Source organism: Pteronotus mesoamericanus, unplaced genomic scaffold (assembly GCF_021234165.1).
Source record: "Pteronotus mesoamericanus isolate MK-2021 breed Mesoamerican mustached bat unplaced genomic scaffold, CSHL_Meso_final contig_74, whole genome shotgun sequence".
In the NCBI taxonomy this organism is placed as follows: domain Eukaryota; kingdom Metazoa; phylum Chordata; class Mammalia; order Chiroptera; family Mormoopidae; genus Pteronotus; species Pteronotus mesoamericanus.
In genome coordinates, this window is record NW_026555247.1 from 43,387,739 (window position 1) to 43,400,368 (window position 12,630).

Below are 12,630 nucleotides of genomic sequence, written 5' to 3' on the forward strand. Positions count from 1 at the left end.
CGCGTGCTTCCTCCTCCGGCAGAGCCCTGCTGCGCGTCCCCCACGTGGCTGTGGGCAGCGAGCTCAGCACCCCAGCTGCTGCATCGGGCCCGGGCCTGGGCCCCCGCAGGCCTCTTCGCAGGCCAGTGTGCTCTTTGGGTCTGTGGAGGCCCCACGTGTATTTAGTCCGCGAGCGGCATTTTGTAGTTTTTATCATCCTGTTGCCCGGAGTAGTACACATCAAAAAGGGTTCACGTGGGCGTTGACTGTAATGCATTTAGAGTGTTGCAGAGGGACGTCTGAGTTCCAGGAAGAGCCGTGAGGTGACCCCGGAGCCCCCAGGGGAAGCCCGGCCACACATCGTGCACGGGGAAGTGGCCGCCCTGCGCCCGCTGAACCTGGGAAGGCTGCCTGTGAAGGCGGCCCGAAGCCCCCGGGTCGGCAGACCAGAAATAACTTGCGCCTCTCTGTGTGCTCTTGTCCTCAGACAGGTTTGTGGCTCCGCAGCACACGCTGCCAGGGCACATGGACCAGTTTGCAGAGCAGGCGCCCGCGCAGCAGCCCTTCGAACCGGCCAGCTTGTCACAGGGTCAGTGCCGGGATGGACGCGCCCACACCTGGGTGCTGCTTCTGAGGCCCCCGAAACCGCTGACTGCCAACCAAGTAGCTTTTCCCGTGGGTGGTGTGCGCGTGCGTTGTTTCGTGATGTGCGCCCGTGTTCCGGAAAGCGGCTTTGGCAGCCGCTGTCCATACCGGGGCTGGGCGGCGGTGGGGCTGGGGGGGTGGGTGTCGGCGGCGGCCTGCGGGCCTCTGCGCCTCAGGGCCGCGCTGCGGACGGTCCCCGTGCCTGGTGGTGAGGCCTGCTGATTGTAATTCAGGAAGGAGCAAAGCCCTTTTTAACGCCTTCGTTTATGAAGCGTGGCTGCAGCCCCGCAGTCGGGCTCACACTCTCCGTCTGTTGCAGGGTTCGCCGTGGCCGACAGCTACAGCCCACCGGCCACGCTCCCCCCGGTGCAGCAGCTGCAGGACTCGAGCACGCTGGAGTCCCAGGCCCTGGCCGCAGGCTTCCACGGGCCGGGCCTGCTGCAGGTTCCCAGCTCTGAGCCTGTCGCCACGGTGCGTGCTGGTCCGTCCGTAGCGCCTTCCTGTGTTTGTCATCGTCCGTTAGGAGGGCTGCCCACGAGGGCGTGCTGACCTTTATGCCACAGGTCACTGTGTTGCCCGTGAAAACAGAAATGTTCAGCGGAGCGGACATTCTTTTTTCTTACAACGCTGACATTTTTCTGAAAGACTTCGTTACCGTGACGAGGCTTTACCTTCTTCCGGTTAAATGCCTGGACGGCCAGCAGACGCTGTGTCCTGCCGCCTGAAGAATGGGGTGTTGCTTTGGTCACAAAACCAAACATTTTTATGCAGGAAGCTTGGAGAAACATGTTAGAATGAAAGTATAATGAAAGCTGACGTGTTAAAAGTAAATATTTAAATGCATAATCTTAAAATTTTGTCAGTTAACCGGAAGATGTTTAGGTTTTGATTTTGATTTTTTTCCATTTGGGGAAAATTTCCATAGTTATTGGAAAGGATTTAGAGAGAGGCAGTTGCTCTCTCTCTAAAGGCTCCCAATGGCTGGCAGGCTGGACCTGGGCAGGGTGGGGGCTGTGGCTGGCAGGGCTGCCCTTCGGAGGCGCAAGGCTACCAGGCCGCTCTGTCCCCGCGTGCCTTTGTGACGAGCCAGGAGACGCACTGCTCTCAGAGGGTAGGCCTTCTGCTTGCCCTCAGCAAGGGCAGACGGAAGCGTGATCCCTCGTTCAGATGCACAGAACAACACGGGAGGTCAGTGCCAGGCTGGGTTACGCTTTGCGTTGAAGTGAGTTCATGGGAATGAGTGAGGATTGAAGAGATGGATGGGAATGATTGTCGTTGGTGATCTGGCCCAGTGACTGCAGCGAACGACTTGGAGTTTCTTGTAAATCTGCATTTGTGAGTGTTTTTTCCCCTGGTGGTTAGCTGTTTTGTATTTATTCATAGATACTCAAGCGGCCTGCTTTGTACCTCTGTTGAATTTCAGACAACTCCTTTGATCCAAGAGCCGCCCCAAGAGGAGCTGGGCCTGCCGGCACCACGCCGCCCGTTCCCGGAGGACAGCGAGGACCAGAGTCGGCGCTCCTACAGGTAGACAGACGCCGGCCGGCCGCCGGCCAGCCGCGCACGGCTCTTCAGTCTGGCGCTCTCGAAAGCTCGGGGACGTAGGTTCCATTGTCACCCCTCTGGCCAGCGCAGGAGCTGAGAAGGCGTTAGCTTGCTGGCCTTCTACAGCCCATAAGCCGCAGAGCCGAGCTTTGGGTGCAACACCTTCTGCGCGGCCTGTACGTGCGACTTACGCGGCAGCTGCTTCCTGTCACCTCTCGAAGTCACTGCCGTTTTTGCAGAAACAACTTGAGTTTATGTTGTGCCTTTTTGTCTGAGGCTCTTCTATGATTTATATAAAACAACCTGTGTGCCAGGCACAACGTGACTATAAAGACATTTTTAAAACTCCGTTCATTTGCTCATTCCCCCTTCTCTCTCCACTCATCCACCCACCAATCCATCCGTCCACACACCTCCTCCCCACCCCCCACCGTGTGCACCCAGCAGGGTGTGCGGCGCCCCCTCAGGGGACCGCCCGCTGCTCTGGATGCTTGAACACCCTGGTGCAAAGCCAGGCAGGGTCTCTGCTCGGCTCAGGCTGGGGCAGGGACGTTCACAGAAAATAAAAGGGGTGCACTTTGCGCAGGCGAACGCGAGTGTGTGGGGGGTGAAGTGAAGTGAGCATTGTCTCTGCAGAGACTGTCTTGAGTTTCTGACGTTTTAATAACGTTATTGTTTGTTTAGCATTGGCTCTCTTTAAAAATGTGTGAGCTACCTTACTGCAAATGAGCGGTCTTGATTAAGGTTCTTGAAAATTGAAAGGTGGTGCCGTTATTATGAAGCGCGTGGTGTTTGAGAGGCCAAGCCAGTTCTTTGTTCTGTTTTCGTAGGATTTGTTTCTCGTATGAGACCTCTGGCACGTGGAGCCGGTGTCCTTACGTGCGAGATTCTTTACTCTTGGCAGCGTGTTACCCTGAGGCCCCCGTGAAGTTGCAGACTCAGAAATGCAGGAGAGCAGGAGTCCGAGGCCCGGGGGCCTGTGCACTCGGGGTGGGGGGCGGGCAGGGGGGCTGGAGGGTTTCTGTGGCTCTCCTGGTCCTCTGCTCAGGCCCTTGCACTCGTTCAGGGACTTGCCTGCTGATGTTTCATTTGGGGTTTTGCAGTGGTGTTTTACGTAAGATCAGTCTAACGTTGGCCGCGACTCCCCCGGGACCTCGGCAGGCGGTCCTGGATGGCGGGCCCCCAGCCGCCTCCCCTCGCGGTTACCAGGAGGCCGTCCCGCGCCGGGCCCCTGGGGCTCTGTCAGCGAGCGACGCGGGGGAGCCCTCCGTCCCCCGGCGCCGGCCCTGTGGTGGAGACAAGCAGTCCCCCGGGCGTGAAGTGCACGCGGCCAAGGCCCCGGGGGCGCCGAGTGCCGGCCGTGCCCACGCGGCCACCAGCGGGCGCCGCGGCCGTCGCGGTGGGGGCTCACGACTCTGGGTCTGAGGGCAGAGCCTCCAGGGTTTATCGAAGGCGAGGACGTGAGAGAGAGGGCAGCGTGGGGGCAGCCGCCCGGCCGGACTGAGCGAGCGCACGGACGGAGCCCCTGCCCCTGGGGGAGGCCTGCGCGTGGTGCGGTGTCGTCAGGGTCGGGGTCTGGGGAGAAGCTCCAGGCGGCGGCTCCTCGGTCCGCCAGGTCGGACGCGGCTCGAGCCTGGGCTGGAAGGGCACACGTGGCAGCTGCCGGCTCGGAGACGGGCGCTTGCAGCCGCCGGCGCAAGGCCTCACGGACGGACGGCACCCGTGGGCGCCGCGCACGGCCCGCGGGGGGGTCGGCGCGGCCGCTGCCTGAGGGTGTCACCGCCTGTGACGGGAGAGTTGGAAATCGATAATTGTCTTCATGCTTAGAAGGGATTTTAATGGGTTCTGAAACGGAGGGAAAGTGTGATGTTGCCTGTTCATAGATTCAAACAAAGTAACTCTCGTCGAGTCTGTTTGTAAAGTTTCCATAAACAGACAGGACATCTGACTCAGGACTGATTTCGACTCTTAGGGGAAGGACTTACGACTTCGTAAAGAAAAGAGCACATAGCAGACTTTCTTCTCGTCATCTCTAAAGAAAGACTCTGTAATTAGTCAACTGTGCCTCCCGGGGAATTATTACAGGATTGACGAGAGGGCTTATCGATCAGGTTTAACACCGACGCACTGAGTTACTGCTCCTGTCTTTCAGGTTTTTCGCGTAGTTTCCAGAGGGGCGGGTTGGCGATGGCAGCAGACCGTCTCCGGCGGCGCCTCTCGCGAGGCCGTGCGGTCACGGGGCCTGTGCCTGCCTTTGTTCCAGGTGTGACTATTGCCACAAGGGCTTCAAGAAGTCCAGCCACCTGAAGCAGCACGTGCGGTCCCACACCGGGGAGAAGCCCTACCAGTGCAAGCTCTGCGGGCGCGGCTTCGTCTCCTCCGGGGTCCTCAAGGCCCACGAGAAGACACACACAGGTCATTGTCTGCCGCGCGCGGGGGCGGGGGCAGGGGCGGGGGCGGCGCGGCCCTCGCAGCCATGGCCGCCGTCCGGTCCCAGCACGGTCCCCCCACCCCCCGCGGGCCCAGCCCCGGGCAGCACGGGCCTGCCCCCCGTGCCTGTCGCCCGTCCCTTCGGGCAGCTCCGGGGAATGGGGGGCCACAGCCGGTGGCCTTTGTCGCTGGCTCCAGCACGCGCCCTGTTTGTGCTCGTCTGCGCAGGCTTCGGCGCCACTGCCTCCTGTAGCCCACGGCGTCCCACCGCCTGGGGGGCGGCCGCCGCCCGCGTCTCCACTTGGCGGCCGGGTTGGGGCCATCGGGCCTGGCCCTGCCGTGGACGCCTGCCCAGGGGTTTGTGTGGACGCCAGTCGTCTCTGTGTGGGGCGGTGGGACCGCTCGGGCCGGTGCCCGCGCTGTGAAACCTTGGAGTTTCCCCGACTGCCCTCCGCAGCGGCCGCAGGGGCGGGGGCTTCGGGCTCACGCTTCTCGTCCACACTCACGTCTGTCCTTGCGCTAAGGCCGTGCCTAGGGGTGGGCACGGGTGTCTAACGCTGGCTTCGCGCTGCGTTTCTCTAGTGGCCGGTGGTGTTGAGCCTGTCTTCACCTGCTTACTGAGAAAAGTTGTGTTCTAATCTTATGCCATTTTAAAATTAGATACGTATACTCTTAATTGTAAGGGTTTTTTTAACACGCTACTTGACAGCAATATAATTAGCAGTTAAATGTGTTTTTATATTTAGCAGTACATTTAGCGTGTTAGTAACATATCTGTTCAATATTGACGAGTGTTTTGTGTAAGGCTTTACCTGAAAATAGGGGTGTGTTGCTCGAGAGCAGACAAGGCGGTGGGGGCTTTGGGGGCAAGTCTGCAGGGTGCTGGCTGCTGGGGCGCTGGCGGGTGGCCGGGGTGAGGCCCTCGCAGCAGAGGCGGCTCACGCGCTGTGAGCGACTTTGCTGGGGCGGCGCCTTGATCAGCGGCTGCTCAGGGGGTCTGGGCGGCCCTGGGCAGAACAGGCAGCGCGCTCAGGGGGACGCACGGCTGGGGCCCTTGTCCTCGGGGGGCCGGGGGCTCCCCGCTGAGACCTGAGGATAAAGCCGGGAGCGCGGAGCCGCTGTCCCAAGGCCCCGCCTGCCCTGCGCTGCGGGAGTGCGAGCACAGAGGTGCGGACGCCGCTTCTGCGGTGGAGCCGCACGCGCGTTGCCAGCTCAGGGGTGAGGGACTGACACTCGTTTAGAACAAGGTCTCGGAGCTTTGACTTCGCGAGCGGCCACAGTGAGACACGGTCAGAGTCCCCTCTGCTGGCTCCCGACACGCGATCTTGGCTGGTGAACAGGCTTGAGTCGCGTGGCTCACTGAGCATCATCGAGATAACGGAGCGTGTCTGTCCCTCATTGCTGTTGTCTAGGAGTGAAGGCGTTTAGCTGCGGCGTGTGCCGCGCGGCGTTCACCACCAACGGCAGCCTCACCAGGCACCTGGCGACGCACACGAGCTCGAAGCCGCACAGGTGTCCGTTCTGCGAGCAGAGCTTCCGGACGCCCGTCCACTGCAGAAAGCACATGAGGAGGCACCAGGCGGGCGCCGCCGCCTCATCGGGGCCGGGGGAGGCCGGCGGAGGGGGAGGTACTGTCTGCCTGGCGGTCCCCGGCGTGCCAGCCGATGCTCGCGTAGCGTGATGAATGTGCAGTCCGCTATGAAGTTCATGCTCTTGTTAGGGAAGCGATACGCACTCTTCAAAGCACAGATCCGGGGAGGCCCCTCCCTGGTGACCGCGGCCGAACGCCCAGACCCCCGCTGGGTGGGCGCACGCGTGCAGCGGAGACCCCTGCTCCTCGCCGTAGGGGTCCGCGCGCAGCAGGCAGCGCAGCCCGCCGCCCCTCCCCGGCTGTCCGCCCGGGCGTGTCTGGCGCCCTTAGACACGGGTCCCGCCCCCCGGCGGCTGCGGGAGCCCCGTCCTGTGCCGCACCGTCCTTCCCTGGGGCGGCGCGGAGCTGGCCGGCAGGCGCTTCGGCCCTGGACAGGCTGGGCTCGCCGCCCGCACTGATGCGTGTGGTTGACGCGCGACCGTGCGGCCTGTGGGCCTGGCCTCGCTTTGTCACAAGCCTGTTGCACGTCAGACAACCTGGGTGGCCCAGTCCCCATCTGCATGTGGCCTGCTGCCCCTCGGCCCTTCCAGACGGGGGTGACCTGGTGTGGAACGGGGTTCACTGTTTTCTTCTGGAATTCCTGCTAAGCGCTGTGTCCCTCAGGAGTCACCTCCCCCGCCCCGCCCCCTCCCTCAGGCCCCTCACCACACCCCCGTTTCTCCTGTCTTCTCCGCCTCTCTCCCTGTATTCGCAGAGAAACCGCTCAGTTACTTTTTAAAGCTGCATGCTTGGTTTTAGCCCTGGTCGGCTTGGCTAGGGCTTCCGTTGAGCTCCTTTCAAGGGCTTCAGCCTTCCCGGCAGGAACGGTCTGCCTGCAACCACACCTGTCTCCCTCCCATTACCTTTTAATAGCAGCTCATTCTCGTTTTAGTCGGGGGTAAGTGTATCCTTCCAGCTCACGTACATAGGTCCACATTCAAGAACGTATATTTTCCTCTCCTCAGTCCTCTCAGTTGGGGCTGCTGGCCGGTTTGCTGACGAGGTCCCTCTGGGCGGCTGTGTCTCCCTGGTTGATGGCCACCATTTCCGCCCGTGTGGGCGGCCGGGGCCGGGGGTGTGGCTCCCCGAGGTCGCCGCGCACACTGCGGCCGGGGCGCTGCTGGCCTCGGCCCTGCGTCCCCGACGCGCGGCCCTCCCCGAGACGCACCCCCCGCGGGCTTTCCTCCCGTGGCCCTCCCGGGCTCCCGGTGCAGCGGGGGCGCAGTCTCCCTGCCGTCTCCCCTGCAGCTCCGCCGTCTGTGCTTGTCCGGTGTGTTCTGGTAAAAGCCCGTTTTTAAACTAGAGTCTGACGCGCCCCATTCCTGCACTTGGCTTAGACGTGTGCGCGGAGGAAGAGGAAGACAACCCTGAGCGAAGCGCGGCGAGAAAGGCGCGCCCCGAGGTCATCACCTTCACGGAGGAGGAGACGGCGCAGCTGGCCAAGATCCAGCCCCAGGAGAGCGCCACCGTGTCCGAGCAGGTGCTGGTGCAGTCGGCGGCCGAGAAGGACCGCGTCAGCGAGATGAAGGACCGGCAGGCCGAGCTGGAGGCAGAGCCCCGGTTCGCCAACTGCTGCTCCTACTGCCCCAAGAGCTTCAAGAAGCCCAGTGACCTCGTCAGGTGGGCGCGCGCGGGGTCCGCTCTGTCCCTCTGGCCCCCGGCGCCACCCTCGGGGAGCTGTCCCTGAGCCGGGTCCACCAGCGGGCGGTGACTTCCCTGAGTTAAGCTTCAAGCTGGTTTAGAGTTTGCAAGTTCTTTTTAAGTGTTACTTAGAAACTTGCCCTGTAGGTTGCTGGTGCTCACTTCTGCTAGGACTGTGGTCTGGGTAAAAAACAAAACAAAACAAAGTGGAGCCCAGTGGTGCCCTGGGGCTGTGACGGTTCTCGCCTCGTGGTTCTTGAGGACGCTTTGGTTTTAGGGACGGACTGCCCTGTCCTCGGTGGCTTTGCGGATTTTGTGTTGTCTTTTGGGTTTGTCGGTGGTGTCTTTTTGTGGAGAGTGAGGCATAAAGGTTTTGTTTGGCCAACTTTGTTCGGTGCACGGTGCCCGTGAGTGTCATTTGTGTGGGCAGCTGTAAATCGAAAACCACGAAGCTGCTCGTCACCGTGTGTCCCACGAGGCGGGGGACGCTGACGTGCGGATGCTTCCCGCCAGGCACGTGCGGATCCACACGGGGGAGAAGCCCTACAGGTGCGATGAGTGTGGGAAGAGCTTCACCGTGAAGTCCACCCTGGATTGCCACGTGAAGACGCACACAGGTGGGAGTCGCGCCGCCCCCGCTGGGTGGCCTGCGCGTGCGGCGCGCGCGGCCGGAGTCACGGAGCGCGTGCGAGTCCGGGGCCGTGGGAAGTGGCTGTAAGAGGGTTTCTCCCTTCTGTCGGGGGGAGGTAGTCTGCGGAACGGTGAGGAGAAGGGATGCGCCCCAGGTGTCCCGCGGGACGTCGGCTCGTGTTCTCAGACTTAAAAAGCCGACCTCCTAGTCTCAGCGAGGCCGGAGAGGGGCGGTCTGTCGAGGCTTGGCAAGCACTGGAATTCGGCAGACCCGGTTGCAGTTGTAGGGAGTGGGTGTTTTCACGCGGAGGAAAAATCTCATAGAGGAAATGCTAACGTGCAGTCTCCATGGCCAGTCTCTCCCCCTCGCCTCCCTCGAGGGCTGGCGCCCCACTGCCCTGGCCGAGCTGCCGAGCTGCCGAGGGGCCGCACTGGGCCACGCAGGCAGATACCGGAGCGTGCGCGGCGGAACCTCCTCGCTGGGCGCTGCTGCTCTCGTGCCTCCGAGCTCCGGTGTCTGTCCTGGGTGGGCTTGCGAGCTGCCGAGGACCCGGGCACCGGCCCGCCTGGCCTTGTGCCCCCAGGCCTTGCCGCATGCCGCCTGCCGAGGGCAGGGGCAGCCGCGCTGGTGACGGCCGCGCCCTGGGGCTCCCCGCCGGCCCCCGTGCCTGGCGTCGGGGGAGTACAGGGGGGGCAGAGTCCCCTGGAGCAAATGCCCCGGCCTCGCGCCCCTGCCCCAGGCCCTGGCCTGCCCGTCGCTGGGAAGCGTCAGCATTGGTTTTGGGAGGAGTGCAGGGAAGCCAGGCCGGGACGTTCCTGCTCGCAGGGTCTTCGGGCCCTGGGTGGGCCTGCATGGGTGTGACAATTCCCCGCACACGGCGGGCGGGCGCGCGGCCAGGCGCTCAGGCTCCCAGGCGGCTTCTGCCTCTGCCGGCTCCAGGCTGCCTGCCTCGCAGGAAGGAACACACAGACCTGCGACGTCAGCCCGCCCTTGGCACTGTTGGCCGTGGCGCAAGAGCCCGCCTCCGCCATGCTATGTCCTGCAGCCTGTGGGGAGGGGCTGCCCTGCGCGCTCGCGCCTCCGCCGCCCACGACCGCACGCTGACTCCCAGCCCCTCCGCAGGCCAGAAGCTCTTCAGCTGCCACGTCTGCAGCAACGCCTTCTCCACCAAGGGGAGCCTGAAGGTGCACATGCGCCTGCACACGGGAGCCAAGCCCTTCAAGTGTCCGCACTGCGAGCTGCGCTTCCGCACGTCCGGCCGGAGGAAGACGCACATGCAGTGCCACTACAAGCCCGACCCCAGGAAGGCCCGGAAGCCGGCGACCCGCAGCGCGGCTGAGGGGCTGCAGCCTGCCAGCCTGCTGAGCCCGGCCCCCGCCGACCCCAGCGTGCTGATCATGAACAACGCGGTTCTGACCGGCCAGTTCGACCCCAGCCTGCTGCAGCCCGGGCTGGTGAGCCAGGCCGTCCTCCCCGGCTCCGTGTCAGGTAGGGCTGCGCTGGCCGCCGTGCTGGTGGGGCGGGCGTCTGTCTTCCTCTTCCGGGACGCGGGTGGGGTCACAGCCTGACAAGATGCCGTGACTTGTTTAACGTCTCGGGCTGCTCAGCGCAGCTCTGAGCCTGGCCTTCTGGGGGGTCAGGGGGTCGTCGCGTGTCACAGGGCGTGTGTGGTGGCGGCGAAATCAGGAGGCGCCTGTGCTGGTGGCGACACCCGTCACCGACCGGGCCCTGTTGATACACACATGAAACTTGTGCATGTGAAACCCCTCTTTGAAAACGGGGTTCTCCTGCTTAAGCGCCTGTCCTGGTGCCTGTCCGCCCTGTCCGCCCCGTCCTCCCCGGCAGCCGGCAGCGACTGGACCGTGTCCCTGAGCGACGGCAGTCTGGCCGCCCTGGAGGGCATCCAGCTGCAGCTGGCAGCCAGCGTGGTGGGGCCCAACGTGCAGATCTCGGGGATCGACGCGTCCGGCATCAACAACATCACGCTGCAGGTGCGACGCCGCGCGGCCCCCTCGCCCCCCACCGCCGCCCCGCGAGCCGGTGGGTGGGCCGCCTCACGGACCCCGCGCTGCCTTCCAGATCGACCCCAGTGTCCTGCAGCAGACCTTGCAGCACTCCGGCCTGCTCGCTCAGCCGCTGGCGGCGGAGCCCGGCGCGGCCTCCCACGGCGCCTCCCTGCCGGCCGCGGACAGCCCGGTGCCCGCCAGCGTCGTCATCCAGCCCCTCTCAGGCCTGTCCCTGCAGCCCACGGTGACCTCTGCCAACCTGACCATCGGCCCGGTGTCCGAGGACTCCGTGCTGACCACCAGCAGCGGCGGTAAGGGCCGCCGGGGCCTCGGGCGGGGGCTGGCTTCGTGCCCCGAGCTGCGGGTGTGGGTTTAGGACGCGGTAGTACCGCCTCTTCCGTCGGTAAAGCCTGCGCGGGAAGCGACGCGCACCGTGCGCACACGCAGACCCGGCACCCACGGGGGCGATGGCCTCCCGCGGCCGCCTGCCTCGTGGGGCTTCCGTGCCTTTATAGACGCGGGCCTCACAGGTGACGGGGTCTGTTTCAGATCTACCACATTTTGAAGTAAGTTGTACTGAAATGCTTTTAAAGTGAAAAGGTGAATGTTGTGTTTTAAGCCCAGCTTTGTCTTGTTCTCTGTTGACGACCAGGGACTCAAGACCTCGCTCAGGTGATGTCGTCACAAGGCCTGGTGTCTACTGCCAGCGGCCCCCACGAGATCACGCTGACCATCAACAACTCGAGCCTCAGCCAGGTCCTGGCACAGGCCGCTGGGCCCGCCACGTCGGCTTCGGGGTCCCCGCAGGAAATCACTCTCACCATCTCTGGTCAGTCCTTCCCCGTGAGCCGAGCATCCTTTCGCCTGCAGCTTAAGTCTCACCTGTATTTTTCTGCACGGTCAGCTCTGTGTGGAGCTGGTACACAGAGTTTGTAAGTCAGGGCAGCAATTCAGGTTTAGTGAAAACGATGTCACTGCTCAAATCTGGTAACAGAAATTAAGGCTGATAGATCCTCCCAGTCGGTGATTGTCCTCACGTATTTGCGTTCGGCAAGGAGCACAGAGCGGGGGCTCGGCGTCCCTCTGTGCTCCCTCAAACTGAGGGAGCAGCGTCGGTGTAAATGGCTTGTCGTGGGGGGCGGGGGAGAGCCGCTCTCCTGGTTCCCCCGGAGCTGCCTGGGTGAGGTGGGAAGCCGTGAACTCTGCTCAGGCACCGAGAAGCAAAGAGCCGGGTGTAAGCTCCCCGGCAGCGCAGGGTGCCGGGATTGGCCGGAGGGCCCTGTGCGCCGCCCCCCGCCCCCCGTGGCCCCTGCCCAGCGGCGAGGCTCGCGTCAGGCCCCCCACGAGTCGTTCGCCCCCACCGGGCGCCCTGCATATTTGTTAGCGCTCGTAGGTCTTCCTTCAGTGACATGGTGCCGGCAGTTAGCCGTCCCTAAGGCGCCCGAGAGAGACGGGAGCCCGGGTGGGAGGCGGGGCCCCTGGCCTCTCCCCGTCACCTGCACGTGGGCGGCGAGGGTCTCTGGCCTCGCGTCTTTCAGTGGGTCGTTCGTGGAAAGCTGCGTGAGACGGAGGCTCCAACGGGAAGCCCCGGACCTGGCGGAGCAGCTCTGCTGCCCCAGAGGGCTGTGCGCCTGTCTCGGGCCCTGCCCGCGCCCGCAGCCCCTGGCGCGCCGTGGTCCAGGGCAGCCGCCTGTTGTCCCCAGTGCTTTTCTTCCAGTTTTCGGCAGCTTGTGCCTGGCTTGACAGCAGAGTTTTTTTAAAGCAGCTCGTCTTAGTCTGTTGTTTCCGAAGCGTCCGGCCTGGTCTCCACTGACACGCCAGCAGGCCTGTTCCGCTCACGTCCCTGTTTCCATCCTCTTGGGCCGCGGCGCCTGTTAAAGGGGCTGAGAGGCTGCAGCGGCAGACAGGACCGTGGCCAGCACAGGTGGCGGGCGCACGGGGCCCAGAGAGCCTCCCGGGGCCTCTGCGGCGTGGGGGCCCCCGGCAGGGCGAGCCCTGGGGCCCGTTGAGGGGGGCAGTGTCGCTTTGTTCCATTCCACACGCTTGGCTGCACCTGGCCGTCCACCACATTTGGAAATGTTTTCAGTGAAGCTTAAGTTTTAGCCAACAAAGTGTGTGATCCA

At 63.6% G+C, this 12,630-nt stretch overlaps 1 protein-coding gene across 1 annotated transcript in view; it reads left to right on the forward strand.

The window, feature by feature from the left end:
* ZNF236 (zinc finger protein 236) overlaps positions 1-12,630 on the forward strand; it is a 59,898-nt gene that overhangs the window by 38,375 nt on the left and 8,893 nt on the right. The window contains exons 15-25 of the mRNA XM_054583792.1: positions 467-568; positions 944-1,095; positions 2,048-2,151; positions 4,433-4,584; positions 6,012-6,227; positions 7,567-7,849; positions 8,384-8,487; positions 9,624-9,989; positions 10,347-10,492; positions 10,581-10,818; positions 11,160-11,336. Of these exons, the coding sequence (XP_054439767.1) occupies positions 467-568; positions 944-1,095; positions 2,048-2,151; positions 4,433-4,584; positions 6,012-6,227; positions 7,567-7,849; positions 8,384-8,487; positions 9,624-9,989; positions 10,347-10,492; positions 10,581-10,818; positions 11,160-11,336 (2,040 nt within the window). The remainder of the gene's footprint in view (positions 1-466; positions 569-943; positions 1,096-2,047; positions 2,152-4,432; positions 4,585-6,011; positions 6,228-7,566; positions 7,850-8,383; positions 8,488-9,623; positions 9,990-10,346; positions 10,493-10,580; positions 10,819-11,159; positions 11,337-12,630) is intronic.